We start from the raw sequence: 20,930 nt of genomic DNA, 5'->3' as shown, positions 1-20,930 counted from the left end.
TGATTGCTAGTTCTCAAAGATGATCTTATTTAAAAAATATTTAGCTCTTTTATCATTTCTACATACTTTATATCTGGTTTTAGTTGTCTAAGTTTAACTGACAATGTTTTACCATCCCAATTTTTTTCATATTTCTTGGCGGCAACTATTTAGCAGCGAGGGCCCTCCACTGCTAAATGAATATAGGGGAAACACTTGGTCATATTTGCTGACCAATGGCAGATTAATATGAAAGCATGAAATCACGACCAGGCAAAACGTATGGTGAGCGGTTTGACAAGACCATGTCATTGGGGTTTCACAGTGTAGCCTTTAGCTACATCAATGAACGCCACAGAGGGCATAGGCTACACACACTGGCAGCATGGCAGAGATAAGCAGCATTACTGTCCAATAACACTAAGATCAGTGGACACATCTCCAGGCCCACTGCTAGGCTCAGATAACAGCGAGAGAGCAGCATGAGGGGGAAGGACACAAAAGGCCAGAGCCTAGCACAGCACAGCACCACACCGAAGCCCTGAATGACCTGCTCAACCTGTTGTTTAGAAAGATGTGGACTGCAGATCAGATTTGAAATTAGCTGGGTTGTCTTTGTATGGCCCAGATCAGATGTCCCCTTATTATTGTTTTATCTTTAAGATTACTATTTTGAAGCCAGTCTAGGTTGGGTATAAGTCTACAAGGAGAAGCCTAAAAGCACAAGCCACTTTGTGTGTCTTGCACACAGTGAATGATAAACAGTCCAGTAGAACAGTGCTGAGGAAAGTGTTTGTGCCATCCTGACTGGTCCCCTGCTGTTTTGTCTCCCTCAGATACAATGGACAAAGTTGAAGACCAGCCCCATCTGCCTGGTATGAATTCTACCCTTTGTTCTATTCCTCCATGAGTTTCTGTCCCGCTCGTTCTCCTTCTCTTTCTCCATTTTATTTCTCCTGTAGTAAAGTGTATTGGTTTACTATTGTAATACTACATCCACCCCTGCTGTGCTGAACTATGGTAACTATGCACACTTCTTCCAACCCCCGCAGTTCCTGGACAAGGTGGAGGTGGAGATGAGAACGTGTGAGGAGCCCCGTGCACCAAATGGCCCCTCCCCTATTGCCATCACTGCTGGCCAGAGGTAAGCCTTACCTTTTCTGTCTGTTTGTAACCTTTTTGAGGGGAATTTGTGATAGATCCATTTATTTTATACTATTATATACTGTATATAACTGTTGCTCTGGACAGATATAATTTACTGAAAACCGACTGTCTTCGGTCATATTCTCTTGTGTCTTGCTGCAGTGAGTATGGCTTCGCTGAGAAGGTGGTGGAGGGTATGTCTGTCATCATCAACTCCATCACCATCAAGGTGCAGTCCCGTGCCTTCCACGCCTCCTTCGAGCTCTGGCAGCTCCAGGGTAACAGTCTCAACCCCAAATGGCAGAAGACTGACCTCCGCTACACCCGCATCACAGACCCCAAGAGAGGAGAGGTATGCCCACAAAATTAGGTTTCATGTAGCGGTTAGTACAGTATGTCCAGGTTTCATGGTACAGTTAGTCCAGTATGTCCAGGTTTCATGGTACAGTATGTCCAGGTTTCATGGTACAGTATGTCCAGGTTTCATGGTACAGTATGTCCAGGTTTCATGGTACAGTTAGTACAGTATGTCCAGGTTTCATGCTACAGTTAGTACAGTATGTCCAGGTTTCATGCTACAGTTAGTACAGTATGTCCAGGTTTCATGCTACAGTATGTCCAGGTTTCATGGTACAGTTAGTACAGTATGTCCAGGTTTCATGGTACAGTTAGTACAGTATGTCCAGGTTTCATGGTACAGTATGTCCAGGTTTCATGGTACAGTTAGTACAGTATGTCCAGGTTTCATGGTACAGTTAGTACAGTATGTCCAGGTTTCATGCTACAGTTAGTACAGTATGTCCAGGTTTCATGCTACAGTTAGTACAGTATGTCCAGGTTTCATGCTACAGTATGTCCAGGTTTCATGGTACAGTTAGTACAGTATGTCCAGGTTTCATGGTACAGTTAGTACAGTATGTCCAGGTTTCATGGTACAGTATGTCCAGGTTTCATGGTACAGTTAGTACAGTATGTCCAGGTTTCATGGTACAGTATGTCCAGGTTTCATGCTACAGTATGTTCAGGTTTCATGGTACAGTTAGTCCAGGTTTCATGGTACAGTTAGTACAGTATGTCCAGTTTTCATGGTTTCATGGTACAGTATGTCCAGGTTTCATGGTACAGTTAGTCCAGTATGTCCAGGTTTCATGGTACAGTTAGTCCAGTATGTCCAGGTTTCATGGTACAGTATGTCCAGGTTTCATGGTACAGTTAGTACAGTATGTCCAGGTTTCATGCTACAGTATGTACAGGTTTCATGCTACAGTATGTTCAGGTTTCATGGTACAGTTAGTCCAGGTTTCATGGTACATTTAGTACAGTATGTCCAGTTTTCATGGTTTCATGGTACAGTATGTCCAGGTTTCATGGTACAGTTAGTCCAGTATGTCCAGGTTTCATGGTACAGTATGTCCAGGTTTCATGGTACAGTTAGTACAGTATGTCCAGGTTTCATGCTACAGTATATACAGGTTTCATGCTACAGTATGTTCAGGTTTCATGGTACAGTTAATCCAGGTTTCATGGTACAGTTAGTACAGTATGTCCAGTTTTCATGGTTTCATGGTACAGTATGTCCAGGTTTCATGGTACAGTTAGTCCAGTATGTCCAGGTTTCATGGTACAGTTAGTACAGTATGTCCAGGTTTCATGGTACAGTTAGTACAGTATGTCCAGGTTTCATGGTACAGTTAGTACAGTATGTCCAGGTTTCATGGTACAGTTAGTACAGTATGTCCAGGTTTCATGGTACAGTTAGTACAGTATGTCCAGTTTTCATGGTTTCATGGTACAGTTAGTCCAGGTTTCATGGTACAGTTAATACAGTATGTCCAGGTTTCATGGTACAGTTAGTACAGTATGTCCAGGTTTCATGGTACAGTTAGTACAGTATGTCCAGGTTTCATGGTGCAGTTAGTACAGTATGTCCAGGTTTTATGGTGCAGTTAGTACAGTATGTCCAGGTTTCATGGTGCAGTTAGTACAGTATGTCCAGGTTTCATGGTACAGTATGTCCAGGTTTCATGGTACAGTTAGTACAGTATGTCCAGTTTTCATGGTTTCATGGTACAGTATGTCCAGGTTTCATGGTATAGTTAGTCCAGTATGTCCCGGTTTCATGGTACAGTTAGTCCAGTATGTCCAGGTTTCATGGTACAGTCAGTACAGTATGTCCAGGTTTCATGGTACAGTTAGTCCAGTATGTCCAGGTTTCATGGTACAGTTAGTCCAGTATGTCCAGGTTTCATGGTACAGTATGTCCAGGTTTCATGGTACAGTATGTCCAGGTTTCATGGTACAGTTAGTACAGTATGTCCAGGTTTCATGCTACAGTATGTACAGGTTTCATGCTACAGTATGTTCAGGTTTCATGGTACTGTTAGTCCAGGTTTCATGGTACAGTTAGTACATTATGTCCAGTTTTCATGGTTTCATGGTACAGTATGTCCAGGTTTCATGGTACAGTTAGTCCAGTATGTCCAGGTTTCATGGTACAGTTAGTCCAGTATGTCCAGGTTTCATGGTACAGTTAGTCCAGTATGTCCAGGTTTCATGGTACAGTTAGTACAGCATGTCCAGGTTTCATGGTACAGTATGTCCATGTTTCATGGTACAGTTAGTACAGTATGTCCAGGTTTCATGGTGCAGTTAGTACAGTATGTCCAGGTTTCATGGTACAGTATGTCCAGGTTTTATGGTGCAGTTAGTACAGTATGTCCAGGTTTCATGGTACAGTATGTCCAGGTTTCATGGTACAGTATGTCCAGTTTTCATGGTTTCATGGTACAGTATGTCCAGGTTTCATGGTACAGTTAGTCCAGTATGTCCCGGTTTCATGGTACAGTTAGTCCAGTATGTCCAGGTTTCATGGTACAGTTAGGACAGTATGTCCAGGTTTCATGGTACAGTTAGTCCAGTATGTCCAGGTTTCATGGTACAGTTAGTCCAGTATGTCCAGGTTCATGGTACAGTTAGTACAGTATGTCCAGGCTTCATGGTACAGTATGTCCAGGTTTCATGGTACAGTTAGTCCAGTATGTCCAGGTGTCATGGTACAGTTAGTCCAGTATGTCCAGGTTTCATGGTACAGTTAGTACAGTATGTCCAGGTTTCATGGTGCAGTTAGTACAGTATGTCCAGGTTTTATGGTGCAGTTAGTACAGTATGTCCAGGTTTCATGGTACAGTATGTCCAGGTTTCATGGTACAGTATGTCCAGGTTTCATGGTACAGTATGTCCAGGTTTCATGGTACAGTATGTCCAGGTTTCATGGTACAGTATGTCCAGGTTTCATGGTACAGTATGTCCAGGTTTCATGGTACAGTATGTCCAGGTTTCATGGTACAGTATGTCCAGGTTTCATGGTACAGTATGTCCAGGTTTCATGGTACAGTATGTCCAGGTTTCATGGTACAGTATGTCCAGGTTTCATGGTACAGTTAGTACAGTATGTCCAGGTTTCATGGTGCAGTTAATACAGTATGTCCAGGTTTCATGGTACATTTAGTCCAGTATGTCCAGGTTTCATGGTACAGTTTGTCCAGGTTTCATGGTACAGTATGTCCAGGTTTCATGGTACAGTTAGTACAGTATGTCCAGGTTTCATGATACAGTTAGTACAGTATGTCCAGGTTTCATGGTACAGTATGTCCAGGTTTCATGGTACAGTATGTCCAGGTTTCATGGTACAGTATGTCCAGGTTTCATGGTACAGTATGTCCAGGTTTCATGGTACAGTATGTCCAGGTTTCATGGTACAGTATGTCCAGGCTTCATGGTACAGTATGTCCAGGCTTCATGGTACAGTATGTCCAGGTTTCATGGTACAGTTAGTACAGTATGTCCAGGTTTCATGGTGCAGTTAGTACTGTATGTCCAGGTTTCATGGTGCAGTTAATACAGTATGTCCAGGTTTCATGGTGCAGTTAATACAGTATGTCCAGGTTTCATGGTACAGTTAGTACAGTATGTCCAGGTTTCATGGTACAGTTAGTACAGTATGTCCAGGTTTCATGGTGCAGTTAGTACTGTATGTCCAGGTTTCATGGTGCAGTTAATACAGTATGTCCAGGTTTCATGGTACATTTAGTCCAGTATGTCCAGGTTTCATGGTACAGTTTGTCCAGGTTTCATGGTACAGTATGTCCAGGTTTCATGGTACAGTTAGTACAGTATGTCCAGGTTTCATGATACAGTTAGTACAGTATGTCCAGGTTTCATGGTACAGTATGTCCAGGTTTCATGGTACAGTATGTCCAGGTTTCATGGTACAGTATGTCCAGGTTTCATGGTACAGTATGTCCAGGTTTCATGGTACAGTATGTCCAGGCTTCATGGTACAGTATGTCCAGGCTTCATGGTACAGTATGTCCAGGCTTCATGGTACAGTATGTCCAGGCTTCATGGTACAGTATGTCCAGGCTTCATGGTACAGTTAGTACAGTATGTCCAGGCTTCATGGTGCAGTTAGTACAGTATGTCCAGGTTTCATGGTGCAGTTAGTACAGTATGTCCAGGTTTCATGGTACAGTATGTCCAGGTTTCATGGTACAGTATGTCCAGGTTTCATGGTACAGTATGTCCAGGTTTCATGGTACAGTATGTCCAAGTTTCATGGTACAGTATGTCCAGGTTTCATGGTACAGTATGTCCAGGTTTCATGGTACAGTTAGTACAGTATGTCCAGGTTTCATGGTACAGTATGTCCAGGTTTCATGGTACAGTATGTCCAGGTTTCATGGTACAGTTAGTACAGTATGTCCAGGTTTCATGGTACAGTTAGTACAGTATGTCCAGGTTTCATGATACAGTTAGTACAGTATGTCCAGGTTTCATGGTACAGTATGTCCAGGTTTCATGGTACAGTTGGTACAGTATGTCCAGGTTTCATGATATAGTATGTCCAGGTTTCATGGTACAGTTAGTACAGTATGTCCAGGTTTCATGGTACAGTTAGTACAGTATGTCCAGCCTACAGAGTCACTGTATTTGTTTTTCAGGCCAGCAATAAATATCACTTAATTAGGCAAATTGTTCAGCGTTTTATTGGTCATGATTTCCAGCCCCTCTATTTGAGATCAGGAAATGCGTCTGCGATATCCTTAGAAATTACCTCGTTTACATGGTCTCCCTGTTTTTCTCGTAAAGAGACTTTTAGGCCAGTGTACTTGTAGCTCGTCCCATGAACTGGTTCCCTAATATGTATATACATGTGTCTTTGTCTGTCTGTGTATGTTTTGTGCAACTCCCCAGGTTTTGACGTTTAAGGAGATCAACTGGCAGAGTCTGCGTATAGAGGCTGATGCCATAGAGAGTGAAGACCAGGACCTGGGCAGTATCCCACTACGCCTCATTACCAACCAGGGACGCATCCGCATCGCCCTGAAGCGCAGGGTAAGACTGGGCCATGGGTAGGCCAGGGAGGGTGGGGTTTACTTGATGTGACGTTTCCCTAACAGTTTAACCACGTTACATTTTCTTTCTCAAAAGCAACTGTTCTCAAGGTGCTTCAGAGTAAATAAACACACAGTCATTGTATGAATGTAAAATTGCTTCCTCTGTAACATGATGACTAACTAGGTTTCTCCTCTGTCTTTAATCATATCCCAGGTGAAGGACTGTAATGTTCTGGCCTCGAAGCTGCTCTTCATTTTGGACGACCTGCTGTGGGTGCTGACGGACTCTCAGCTCAAAGCTGTCATCCACTACGCCAAGTCCCTGAGTGAGGCCATGGAGAAGTCTGCCCAGCAGAGGAAGAATATGGCTGCAGAGTCTCTACAGGTACCGTCCTCCCGCCTTCCTTTTATATGTGTTAACAACAACACAGAGTCTGCAGCCTGCACTTATTTTGTGCTACAGTTCTATTTCAAATGTAGCTATATTCAGTGGCAACCCGTCATTCAGGGTAGGTGGGGCAGAGCCTGAACCCAATCTGTTTTGAGCCCTGCATATTTAGCTAAAACAAATAAAACATGTATTTATTCTCTGTGTGCCTGTTTTGGATGTTATTTTTCATTCATTCGTGTCACATATCAGTTTGCAAACAATGTAAAAAAAAAAAAATTCATCCTTGAGTTAATAAAGCTGCATACGAACGTGGTATTTTTCTTGAATAAGGCAGCTCCAAAATGCAGGTGTTTCAGACGAGCTCAGTGTTTTCTGTGGTGGAGGGGCAGCCAGCGGAAAATACTGAGTGTAAGTGTCGATAGTCTTCTGTAGTTGCGCCGTGATTGGTTCAGTGTTCTGTCACTCATGGGGACACTACGTCACCGTAGAATCTACAGGGAGAGCTAGGCAGTTAAAGCCCCCTTGGGTGTTGCCAAAGATTTACATTAGAAATCAAATCAAGTTTTATTAGTCGCAGACACATATTTAGCAGATGATATTTCGGGTGTTGCGAAATGCTTGTGTTACTAACTCCAACAGTGCAGTAGTATCTAGCAATTCACAACAATACACACAATTTAAAAGTCAAAGAATGGAGTTAACAAATATACCAATATTAGGACAAGCAATGTCGGAGTGACATTGACTGGAAAACAATAGAATATAGATTAACCTCTAGCGTCGAGCAATCCCGTATCCGGGAGCGTAATCATAGCCTCAAGCGCATTACCATAACGCAACGTTTCCTATTCATGAAAATCGCAAATGAAATGAAATAAATATATTGAAACACAAGCTTAGCCTTTTTGTTAACAACACTGTCATCTCAGATTTTCAAAATATGCATTACAGCCAACGCTAGACAAGCATTTGTGTAAGTTTAGCATGGCATAATGCTATGCTAGGCTGTGCTGGCAGCAGGCAACATTTTCACAAAAATAAGAAAAGCAACCAAATTAAATCATTTACCTTTGAAGAACTTCAAATGCTTTCACTCAGGAGACTCCCAGTTAGATAGCAAATGTTCCTTTTTTCCAAAAATAATATTTTGTAGGCGAAAAATGTCACCTTTGCTCATCCTGCTTGGCTGAGAAATCGACCGAAAATACTTCAACTATAACTGTCACGTTCTGACCTTTATTTCCTTTGTTTTGTATTTAGTTAGTATGGTCAGGGCGTGAGTTGGGTGGGCAGTCTGTTTGTTTTTCTATGTTTTGGGGTATTTCTATGTTTCGGCCTAGTATGGTTCTCAATCAGAGGCAGGTGTCATTAGTTGTCTCTGATTGAGAATCATACTTAGGTAGCCTGGGTTTCACTGTGTGTTTGTGGGTGATTGTTCCTGTCTCTGTGTTTGCACCAGATAGGACTGTTTTGAGTTTTCACATTTCTTGTTTTTGTTAGTTTGTTCATGTGAAGGCATTTATTAAAACATGAATCAAAACAACCACGCTGCGCTTTCGTCTGCCTCTCGTTCAGATGAAGAAATCCATTACAATAACGCCTAACTTTTTTCAAAATTTGCTCCATAATATCGACAGAAACACGGCAAACGTTGTTTAGGATCCATCCTCAAAGTGTTTTTAACATATATGTGTTCAATAATATATCCGTGGAGGCAGTTGGTTTCTCATAAGAAACTATTGGAAAAATGGCTACCTCAGTATTTCACGCAACGTTTTCTCCGGGATACACCATGCATCCACTCGCCCTATATGGTCTCTTACAGCCATTCTCCAATGGAAATGCCTAAAAGGACGTCACAATGCTGCAGACACCTTGGGGAAAACGTGGAAAATGTAAGCTGACTGCTAGCTCCTTCACAGCCATATAAGGAGTCATTGGCATGAGGCTGTTTCAAAAAATGCGGCACTTCCTGATTGGATTTTTATCTGGGTTTCGCCTGTAACATCAGTTCTGTGGCACTCACAGACAATATCTTTGCAGTTTTGGAAACGTCAGAGTGTTTTCTTTCCAAAGCTGTCAATTATATGCATAGTCGTGACAAAATATCTTGTTTAAAACGGGAACGTTTTTCATCCAATTTTTTTTTTTTATTATCCAAGAAGTTAAATGAGTAAAATTGTATTTAAACATTATTACAGTGACCAATGTTACCTTATTAAAGTAATCAGTGATTTCATATCTATGTAAACTCAGCAAAAAAAGGACCCTGTCTTTCAAATATAATTGGTAAAAATCCAAATGACTTCACAGATCTTCATTGTAAAAGGTTTTAACACTGTTTCCTATGCTTGTTCAATGAACCATAAACAATTAATGAACATGCACCTGTGGAATGGTCATTAAGACACTAACAGTTTACAGACGGTAGGTAATTAAAGTCACGGTTATGAAAACCTAGGACACTAAAGAGGCCTTTCTACTGACTCTGAAAAACACCAAAAGAAAGATGCCCAAGGTCCCTGCTCATCTGCGTGAACGTGCCTTAGGCATGCTGCAAGGAGGCACGAGGAGTGGGCAATTCCAGTCCTCGAGGGCCTGATTGGTGTCACAGTTTTGCACCAACCTCAGCTAACACACCTGACTCCAATAATCACCAAATCATGATCTTCAATTTAGAATGCAATTTGATTAATCAGCTGTGTTTGCTGGGGATGGAGAAAAAGTGTGACACCAATCAGGCACTCGGGGACTGGAGTTGCCCACACCTGGTCTAGGGTGTCAGGTAAGGTGGAAGTGATATGATCCTTAACTAGCCTCTTAAAGCACTTCATGATGACAGAAGTGAGTGCTACGCGGTGATAGTCATTTAGTTCAGTTACCTTTGCTTTCTTGCGTACAGGAACGATGAAGAACATCTTGAAGCAAGTGGGGGCATCAGACTGGGATAGGGAGAAAATTAATATTTCTGTAAACTGGTTTGCGCATGCTCTGAGGGAGTGACTATGGATGCTGTCTGGGCCAGCAGCCTTGCGAGGGTTAACACGCTTAAATAAATGTCTTACTCATGTCGGCCATGGAGAATGAGAGCCCACAGTCCTTGGAAGCTGGCCACGTCGGTGGCACTGTGTTATCCTCAAAGCGAGTGCAGAAGGTGTTTAGCTTGTCCAGGAGCAAGACACTGTGTCTGTGACTTGGCTGGTTATCCCTTTGTAATCCATGATTGTCTGGAATCCACCACCACTCTCACCTTGCCAGGATCCATCTGGACACTCCCAGCAGAGATGATGTACCCCAGAAAGGGGATGGCGGAGCGATGGAACTCTCACTTCTCTGCCTTGATAAACAGCTGGTTGTCCAGGAGGCGTTGAAGAACCTGTCGGACATGGAGCACACGTTCTTGGGGGGAGCGAGAGAAGACGAGGATGTCATCAATGTAGATGAAGACGAACTGGTTCAACATGTCGCGGAGAACATCATTCACCAGAGCCTGGAACACAGCAGGGGCATTGGTGAGGCCAAATGGCATTACCAAATACTCATAGTGGCCGCTGGCCGTGTTGAAGGCGGTCTTCTACTCACCCCCCTCCCGTATCCGCACCAGGTGGTAGGCATTCTGTAGATCCAGATTGGAAAACACGGTGGCCCCCTGGAGCAGCTCGAGGCCGAGGAGATGAGTGGTAGCGGGTAGCGGTTCTTCACCGTTATGCAATTGAGTCCCTGGTAGTCGATGCACGGGCACAGAGAGGACGAAGGACATATAAATCCTGCAGCTAGGGAGTCCCCAATGCAGGTGTCCATAGCCTTGGTCTCCGGTCCCGACAGCGAGTACAGTCGTCCCCGGGGCGGAGTGGTGCTAGGTAGAAGGTCAATCCCGCAGTCATATAGTCGGTGCGGCGGATTCGAAGTGGCCCGGGCCTTGTTGAACACCTCCCGAAGGTCCTCGTACTCCACGGGAATGGTGGAGAGGTCTGGGGCACCTTCCAAGCCCCCAGGAAGACGTCCCGGGGCAGGTTGCGCTGACCTCAGACACTGGGCGTGGTAAAACGGACTCCAGCCCAGGATGGCACCAGTAGATGAGGGGATTGTGTCGCTGGAGCCAGGAGAATCTCAATACCACGGGAATCTGAGGAGACTTGATGAGCAGGAATTTAATAATCTTGCTGTGATTCCCTGACACCCGTAGGTTGATGGGAGTGGTAATATGAGTGACCCGGCCTATAGAGCGCCTATCCAGCGCTCTAACTTCCATGGGAGTGGAGAGGGGCTGAGTGGGGATGTTCAGCTCGGAAGCCAGGGTAGCATCCAAAAAACTGTCATCGGCCCCAGAGTCAATGAGGACCCGGAGAGTTTTAGAGTGGCTTCCCCACAGCAGAATGCCATGAACAGGGGTGCGAGCAAGGGAAGTGGGAAAGTTCTCCATATGGCCCACCAAAGTACTCATTCCTACCAGTGAGCCTGATCTCTTTAAAGGACAAGAGGACACAAAATGACCAAGAGTCCTGCAACACAGACAATTCTTAATGTTGATCCTGTATTGCCGTTCCGCTGGCGATAGCCCAGCTCTAACTAGTTGCATAGGCTCGGGAAGCGGTGACTCAGCCGTCTCCGGCGACTCTGGGGGAAGGTCTGGAGGCCTCGGGTTCTCTCGGCAACGGGATCATCGGAGACTTCCGGGACGACTCGGAGGCAAGGCGGAATCCTTAGACGTGCGAGCGAAGTTGAATTTCCTTTCCCTCCGTCATTCCTGTAGTCGCCCATCGATTCGGATGGTCAAAGCGATGAGGGAATCGATATCCCGAGCAGCAAGCTCGTCCTTGACCTCCTCCGAGACTCTGTGCAGGAACATATTGAACAGTGCTTCCTGGTTCCAAGCACTCTCCGCTGCCAATGTGCGGAAATCCCCTGCATAGTCAGCCATACTGCAGGAGTCCTGCCAAAGCTGGATTAGCCCCTGGGCAGCTTCTCTCCCGGAGAATGGGGCGTAAAAAACATTCTTCACCTCTCCCACAAACCCCTCCTCATAATGCAGGTAACCCCAAACTGTTCACACCCCATTTGTTATAGTAAATCAAACATTTTATGATACTTGATTGACTCAACAAAATCAATGGGGGCCCTCTTGGGGTCGAGGCTCTTAATCAGGACAAAGGTAAGACCCAGATGCAGACCATGTCGAAGGAACAGGACGGCAGGCAGGCTCAGGGGCAGGCAGAGTGGTCAGGCGGGTGGGCTCAGGGTCAGGACAGGCAAGGGTCAAAACCAGGAGGATGAGAAAAGAGAGACCGGGGAAAAGTAGGAGCTGATACAAAAAACGCTGGTTGACTTGACAAGCAAGACGAACTGGCAACAGACAAACAGAGAACACCTGTATAAATACACAGGGGATAATGGGGAAGATGGGTGACACCTGGAGGGGGGTGGAGACAATCACAAAGACAGGTGAAACAGACCATGGTGTGACATCCTTGGGCACATAATCTGGCCATGGTAATTAGAAGATTTAGATGACTGGTTATTATATTTGACCTACAAAGCTAACATGAGCTAGTTGATCAACTGGACATTTCTGACAGGTTATAAGTATCTCCATAAGTTCTGTCAGTGAATGACAAACTGCCCATGCATTACCACATGTCAAACTCTAACAACTCTCAACAGCAGTAGCCTAAGGTAAAAGCCTGACTAATTTCCAAAATGTGTTGGGACCCATGGTCGGTATTGACCCCGTTCTGGGTCCGCCTGTTGAGTATGGCTGGTCTAGATATTATAATAGTCTTTGTGATAGTTAGAGATAATAATGGTATGATTTTGTGTTACAGACTGCACCCCCATCCCCTGGTATCCACAATCTATGGACAGACCCTTCACCCCCTCCCAGCGTTGGTGTACCCAGTACCCTGGACCAGTACTTTGATCAACACGACGTCAAAGAGTCCTCCTACCACACCTTCATCTCTCGTCTAGACCTGCACATATGCAACGACAGCTCCTCAACAGACCCCGGTTAGTCCCACAGACTATCCCAGACACCCCAAAAATGTCAGTGCACAGAATTAGCCTATAACAAAGGTCAAATAGGGGGTACTTATATTTTCCCTGTTTCACACATGTACAAGTGTGTAACCTGTACAAGTGTGTGGTGTGAAATGGACAGTTGTTTTTGCATATCCTAATCCCCCTGAGACACCCTCAGAGAGTGTCTCAGAGAGTGTATTTTCTGCCTGTAGAGATCCAATCTATACTTTCTGGTTGTCCTAATACTCTTTAATTAAAACAATTAGGATCTTGATGGTGGAATTTAGTTTAGTCAGAGGTGAACAAACTTTTGACCTCTGCCTTCTCATGTCACACAGATGAGCCTCCACCTCCAGGCTCTCAGGGTGCAATGCAGTTGACCTTCCGCAAGCTGGGTTTTGACTACTACCCCATCCACCGGCCCGGTGAGTGTACTTCAGTGTTTCCACTGCAGTCATTTATATATTGTGATGCGCTACGGCAAAGTAATATGAAACATGACAAAATATTTCTGCCGAGGCGCACTTGGAGGATGATAGAACAGTCCACATTTAATTCTCCTTTGCAAACAAAACAAGTAAGGAATAGAAAAACCAGACAACCCCATAGTGGAATAGTTAACTGTTACAGGAATTAAATTGCTCTATGTTTTAATACCCAATTAAAATTAAACACTCTGTCAATTCATAAGGATTTGTAAGACCCTTATTCTATAATAATGGACAGAGCCCAGTCTTAAAGTCAATCAGCAGAGTTTATTCACGAGAGTACTGAATACGATACAGTTTACCACAGGTTATAAACTGAAAATGATGTCATTCGTTTCAGCACCAACCCGTGCCATCTCCGTTCCAGTACAAAGGCTGTATCTCAAGCCTTCCCACATCCTTCTCCCTACCAATTTAATATAATTTACGAGCCAAGGTCTTCTCGTGTAGATAAGCATTCTAGCCAGTCTGAAGATTTAGTTCATTCATTTCTACCAAGGAACAGACAGTCATTGTTCTAACTCTTGACCACATTCACACACATTATATTCAGTACTAGGATCAAGAAAGAAAACTCATACATATACAGCAACATAATAGTATTCTGATTAGTACATATACAGTAACATAATAGTATTTGGATTAGTACATATACAGTAACATAATAGTATTCTGATTAGTCAGTCCTGATTGAAATGTATACATAATTAGTCATCATTGATAAAAATTCCCTTAACATTAACCTATTTATCTTGTCAGCTTGTTGTTGTGTGGGCTATGTGAAAGAGAGATTCCTCTTGAGCATTCACGTTACGAGTGCCATAGGGAGGGAAACATGCATTCTGACAAGCAGTCAATGCACAAAAATGCAGCCATGGGGAAAACAACAGTTTTAATTAGAGGTCAACTGATTAATCGGCACAACAATCGGTTTTCATAACAATCGGTAATCAGCCTTTTTGGACGCCGATTATGGCTGACATTGGCCGATTACATCTTTGATAGAGCAGTCTGAATGAGCGGTGGTAGGCAGCAGCAGGCTCGTAAGCATTAATTCAAACAGCAATTTACTGCGTTTGCAAGCAGCTCTTAGCAATGCTTGAATCACAGCGCTGTTTATGACTTAAAGCCTATCAACTCCTGAGATTATGCTGGCAATATTAAAGTGGCTATAAGAACATCCAATAGTCAAAGGTATATGAAATACAAATGGTATAGAAAGAATTCATAATTCCTGCGGCTGAACATGAAAGGGGTTCCTTCGTTATTTTACCATTCATGTCTTCCATAGGGTATGTCTTGATCTACTTCAAATAAGGTCTGCATTTTGTGCAGGCTTAAACCGCCTAGGTGTTTTGAAACTCTTGTAAATCTCACTAGGATAAGGTAATGTTTGTAAACATATGTTAATAAATCCACCCCACAAAAATAATATTTGTTTATATTTAGCCAATATTGATCAGAGTTACCTTGTCCTATGGATATCTACACAGATATCAAATTGACAAGGTGGTGTAAGCCTACATGAAACACAGACCTCATTTGAAGTGAATCTAAAAATATCCTTTGGAATAAATTAATGAAGGAACCACTTTTCAGATTTTGCTGGAAGGTGTCATGGGAATTATGACTCACACTTTGGTAGTCAATTCTTACCATACCCATTATTAAAATAAGATTTCCTGCATATAGAAATGACAGTTTTTGTTTTCAACATTCATCACAGGTATCTTGTCTTGGATGTGTGCTGAGGGTAGTTTTCCTGTTGGAAGGTGACACTTCACTCCAGTCTGAGGTCCTGCCTTTGAAAAATATCCCCACAGCGTGATGCTGACACCACCTAGCTTCACCGTAGGGAATGAATGTCGATGAGGCTTACTAGAAGTCTGAATGGAGGTTGAACTTTCAGTGGGAGCACTATCTAGACAGCAGTGAATAAACATGAACTCTAATTATAACAAATAGGAGCACGAATCTCTTGACAGAAAGGGGGAAGTACACCAGTGTTTTCTCTGGAAAATGTTGTAGCAGTGGGATGAAAAGGTTGCGGGGAAGGGGGGGGTCATTTTTTGAAGTAGGACTGAGAAGCATTTTGTTACGTTACAGCCTTGTTCTAAAAAAGATTAAATAAAATAAAAAATCCTCAATCTACACACAATACCCCATAATGACAAAGCAAAAACTGGTTTTTAGAAATGTTTGCAAACATATTACAAATAAAAATCGGAGCTCAGGTGCATCCTATTTCCATTTATCATCCTTGAGATGTTTCTACAACTTGATTGAAGTCCACATGTGGTAAATTCAAATGATTGGACATGATTTGGAAAGGAACACACCTGTATATATATGGTTCCACAGTGACTGTGCATGTCATACCAGGTTTCCTCCAGACGTGACTCTTGGCATTCAGGCCAAAGAGTATAATCTTGGTTTCATCAGACCAGATAATCTTGTTTATCATGGTCTGAGAGTCCTTTAGGTGCCTTTTGGCAAACTCTTGGAGACCTTCAATGCTGCAGACATTTTTTGTTACCCTTCCCCAGATCTTTCCCTCAACACAATCCTGTCTCAGAGCTCTACAGACAATTCCTTTGACCTCATGTCTTGGTTTTTGGTATGACATGCACTGTCACTGTGGAACCATATATATACAGGTGTGTTCCTTTCCAAATCATGTCCAATCATTTGAATTTACCACATGTGGACTTCAATCAAGTTGTAGAAACATCTCAAGGATGATAAATGGAAATAGGATGCACCTGAGCTCCGATTTTTATTTGTAATATGTTTGCAAACATTTCTAAAAACCAGTTTTTGCTTTGTCATTATGGGGTATTGTGTGTAGATTGAGGATTTTTTATTTAATTTAATCTTTTTTAGAACAAGGCTGTAACGTAACAAAATGCTTCTCAGTCCTACTTCAAAAAATGACCCCCCCCTTCCCCGCAACCTTTTCATCCCACTGCTACAACATTTTCCAGAGAAAACACTGGTGTACTTCCCCCTTTCTGTCAAGAGACTCGTGCTCCTATTTGTTATAATTAGAGTTCATGTTTATTCACTGCTGTCTAGATAGTGCTCCCACTGAAAGTTCAACCTCCATTCAGACTTCTAGTAAGCCTCATCGACATTCATTCATGCAAACTAATAGCCTGGATGGAGAAGGTTGCATGCCCATTGCTATTATTCTCAGTGGAATTCCTCAACTATAGAATGTATAAAGCACCACAATCCCTTCCAGAACTCTGCACTTCACTTCATCGGTACTACTGGTCTGTTACACAATTACAGAAAACCCATTTTAAGGGAGAGTGGATTGGTTTGCTTGCGCAATCATGCAAAATCCCAGATCAAATAGTAAAACAGAATCTTTGGAGAAGTTGATATGTATAACTGGTATGTTTTTTAATATTTTGATTAGTATGAGAGATGGGATTCTTTCAATAATAACCCTGGGGATGCACTGAACCCTATTGTATAACTCTAATGAATGACCTTTGTATGACATAACGTAGGGCTCCCGAGTGGCGCAGCGGTCTAAGGCACTGCATCTCAATGCTAGAGGCGTCACTACAGAGGCTGTATCACAACCGGCCGTGATTGGGAGTCCCATAGAACTTTGTACAATTGGCCCAGAATTGTCCGGGTTAGGGTTTGGCCGGGGTAGGCCGTCATTGTAAATAATAATTTGTTCTTAACTGACTTGCCTAGTTAAATAAAAATAACATTTGACCTGCAGCTGATGGCTGTCAGCACTGGGAGCGTCACTGTGGAGCAATGGAGGCCCGAGCCCAGTGGGCTTGCAGACTGCTGCAGGAGTTCCAGAGGAGGGTGGAGGCGTCAGGTATCCCTGGTCCACATTCTGAGATCCCCAACCAGGCCAAGGACTCCCCCGCCAAGAGGGCTCACGGTGAGATTCACTACCACGTTATCTTACTGTAGTATGGATCTGATACACCAACAGACAGACCTGTACCTAGTGATGAGAATAGCTACCTTGTGTAAGTTAAGTTATTAATAAGGAAAGAGAGAAGGCGTTGATAGATACTGAACAGGAATGTTTGATGTGGTCTTTTTGTCCTCACTGTGCCATTATCAGGCCCCAATTGTCTCTCTCTTGACACAGATGGACAGCCCAGCCCCCCTGATAGGGATCAGAGGTCCAGGAGGAACTCAATAGCACCTCCTCCCCCGGGGAATCCTTTGAAGAGGCTCCGCTCTAGCTGTGTGGTGGTACGAATGGACGACCTTGATATCCATCAGGTGAGACTGTGCTTGCTTTCTGTTTTTAGCCAGCTAGCAAGTAGCCTACAGCCTATTGGCAGGCACAAAAAGAGGTCATGTAAAACAAACCTAAACTTTCATTACATGTAGCTATTATTAATAAATATGCAGTTGGTTTTCTTTCAGATTAGTTTACAGTGGGGATGTTTTCAACATCATTCTTATTTGCCTTTACCACAAATGGGAAGACAACAGAAATAACATCTCTGCTGTCGCCCCCTTGTGAATGTTGCTATTTCATGGACAGGTAAAGTATCATGTTACCAAAAGGTGTGCGTTGCTCCAAAAAATCGTATTCCTCCCAAGTGCAAATCGACGTGCATGAACTGTGTGGACCGCTTAAGAGAGGAAATCCTTTTCAACCACCCTAAAGCATGTCAGCTGTGATGTAGATAACCCCTGCCACCACAAATAAAGCTCAGTAGTTTCTTATTATCCAGCCATAGAAGAAAACTGAATTAAAATGCAGCATGACATGATTATGGGTATTTTTGGGTTGAGTTGAAAGTTGTTCCTTTTTTTTTCTCTGAAAATAACAAACAACATTTTTGCATTCGATGATGTATAGCAGGGGTCCCCAATTACATTCAGCCGTGCGCCAATATTTCCTTGAACGATGATCGGGGGGGGGGGGGGGGGGGGGGGGCGGAACATAGTTAGATCATTTGTACACTGCAAATTGACCGTAAGAAAGTCAAACAGATATCGTATTTGACAAAAACAGAATTATTTCAAACCTATTTACATTGAGATACGATCGCATATGCCTGTATTTATGCATGTGAATACTTGGGAACAGATTTCCTAAATTGAAATCACTTTGACCCCCGGGCTGAATTTGGCCGTCTTACGCAACCCTGGTGTATAGTTAGTACTGCATTGAGTAATTAAGATCCTTGTGAGTTCTGTTCACTCTGACAGTCAGAAAACTCATTACTTCACTCCTGCCGATTGTTACATTTTCGATGTGAGAAAAGCACTTTAGAGATCAATTTCATATGAATCATTATTGCCACCCCATCCCCTCACACAGGTGTCTACAGGGGGACGCCACAGCAAGAAGACCCAGTCCTTAATATCCTGTAACCGCAAGGCCCTGAACCTAGCAGACAATATACCAGCCATCCACCTGCAATTCACAGAGTATTACTTCCCTGACAACCCTGGTTTGCCTGGTATGAGCTGACCACATTGTGTGTTTATAATAAACTGGTATTATCTTAGTAAATTACTGAAACAGTATTTTCTTGCAGATTCTCTGATTTAATATTCAGTTTTTTTGTGGAACAAAACAAACCATTAAAATGTTATCTTACAACAACTGAACAAATGCTCCTCTCTCCATCCCCCTCTCATTCCCCAGTACCCAACACTAACCTGTATGCCCAGCTGAACGGCCTACAGCTGTGCCTAGACCCAGCTAGTCTGCTGTGGGTCAACCTGTTCTCGCGGGGCCTGCTGCGTACCCTGGAGCAGGTCAAAGCCTTCTACCAACTCCAGGACGGCAGCAAGGCAGAGGAGCACGTGGACATCCGCATGGACGCAGCACAGATCAAAGTGAGATGGAATGAATGAAACCTGGCCAAGTTGTCAGGAGGAAGAGAGCAGAGTATTGTAGCTCATTATACAACTTCTAAGTCATTGGAAATGTTGCAAACAGTTAGTGTTGCTCATGAAAATTGGTTGAAAATGTATGCCCTTCACCAATTTGTAATGTGGCTTGTGTCTTTATGATGAGCAGTTTTCTCTCTAGGGGCACATCATGTAAACGTTGGAGTTTATGTTATTGTTAGGTTAATGTATCAGGTCAGTAGATGACTGTTTCTGTGCCTCGCCCTGTCTGTCTGCAGTTGATTATTCCCCTGGAGTCATCCATCATGGACCACCAAGACAGGCCCCAGTCTCTGAACATCACTGTTCCCCAGATGGTCCTCAGCAACACCTGCCACTCCCCACACGGCACCCGGGCCGACCTCAACGCCACCTACAGCAGCTTCTCCACCTGCCACTTCTTCCAGTCCGCTCCCCCATGCTCCTTCCCCCGAGACCAGAGCGCCTTTCTCCCCCTACCCTCTGCCTTCCTCCAGCACTCCCTGGAGATGGAGCCCCTGCCCTTTTCTGAGATGAGGCCCCTCCGGGCCAAGGACGTCTGGTCCCTAAGTCTCTCCCGCCTGTCTGTGAGCTTCGAGGGGGCACGGAAAAGCAACAAGGGCAGAGCTCACCCCTTCGTGGAGCCTTTCACCATGTCTGTGTGGATATGTTGTCCATGTGCGTTTAAGGGCTGTTCCCTGGTCTCCTCTCCCATTGAACCAGCTCCTGTAGATCCCAACCATGGATCCTTAGAGCAGGAGAACCAGCTCCCTTCCAACCCTGACCACCACAACCAGGACAGTAAAAAGGAGGCTCCAGTGGCCTCTATTCACTTCTTGGCCCAGGCCATCACACCGGTCAAAGTGTGGCTCAACCACTACCAGTATGTGGCCCTGCTGCGGATGAAGGACACCCTGGCCAGGCTGGGGGGCGAGCTGGGCCGGGACACCAGGGACGCTAAGCAGGCCAGGGGCCAGGAGTCTGAGCCCCCTACGATGTGCCTAGCCCTCCTAATGGACTCAGTGGAGCTGGGGCTCCTGCTACCACCTGCAGCCATGGAGCCAGAGGAGGAGGAGGCCCACACCCCAGGATCTGAAAGCCCCAGCCTGACAGACTCTGACCTCTCCCCCACTCACCAGGCTTCATCGCCAGGCCCTCTTGAGGACAGTGGGATAGGAAACGGTACTGCCACCGTCAACAGCTCTCCTCCCATTGAGCAGGAAGTGGATGGTGTGGTAGAGGAGGCCAGCGAGGCAGTAGAGGTCATGGAGGGGGAGACAACCCAGGAGGATGGTCCTGTCCCCTCTCCTCCCTTCTCCCCTGAACACCATCCCTCCCTCCTGTCTAGGGACCCCTCTACCTTCAGCCTGGAGGAAGAGCTGTCCAACGCCCTCACCGCCACCAAGGATGTCACCAAAGATGCCTTTAGTGCCTCCCTGGACCTGACTAAAGGGGCGTTCTCCATCACAAAAGATGCCTTCAGCTTCATGAGTCGCGGGTCAGGGATGAGCAAGCTGTTCACTACACAGGCCAAGTAGGTTTCCCAGCATGCTCTCCTGCTTTGCTGTTGTCATTACACCATATGGTTAAGGTCTATCAAGTCCATAGTGTCAACTGTATGGATGTGTGGTTTTA

The 20,930-nt window shown here is 44.3% G+C and overlaps 1 protein-coding gene across 1 annotated transcript in view; it reads left to right on the top strand.

Annotated features, from left to right (window-relative positions):
* The window catches only part of LOC109908108 (U1 small nuclear ribonucleoprotein C), a 60,326-nt gene that overhangs the window by 24,764 nt on the left and 14,632 nt on the right, over window positions 1–20,930 (top strand). The window contains exons 8-19 of the mRNA XM_020506579.2: window positions 816–854; window positions 1,032–1,123; window positions 1,288–1,477; window positions 6,379–6,519; window positions 6,736–6,906; window positions 12,735–12,918; window positions 13,269–13,355; window positions 17,161–17,331; window positions 17,548–17,684; window positions 18,739–18,880; window positions 19,069–19,262; window positions 19,556–20,829. Of these exons, the coding sequence (XP_020362168.2) occupies window positions 816–854; window positions 1,032–1,123; window positions 1,288–1,477; window positions 6,379–6,519; window positions 6,736–6,906; window positions 12,735–12,918; window positions 13,269–13,355; window positions 17,161–17,331; window positions 17,548–17,684; window positions 18,739–18,880; window positions 19,069–19,262; window positions 19,556–20,829 (2,822 nt within the window). The remainder of the gene's footprint in view (window positions 1–815; window positions 855–1,031; window positions 1,124–1,287; window positions 1,478–6,378; window positions 6,520–6,735; window positions 6,907–12,734; window positions 12,919–13,268; window positions 13,356–17,160; window positions 17,332–17,547; window positions 17,685–18,738; window positions 18,881–19,068; window positions 19,263–19,555; window positions 20,830–20,930) is intronic.

This window comes from Oncorhynchus kisutch, linkage group LG17 (genome assembly GCF_002021735.2).
Source record: "Oncorhynchus kisutch isolate 150728-3 linkage group LG17, Okis_V2, whole genome shotgun sequence".
In the NCBI taxonomy this organism is placed as follows: domain Eukaryota; kingdom Metazoa; phylum Chordata; class Actinopteri; order Salmoniformes; family Salmonidae; genus Oncorhynchus; species Oncorhynchus kisutch.
This window is presented reverse-complemented; position numbering and strand designations above follow the sequence as displayed.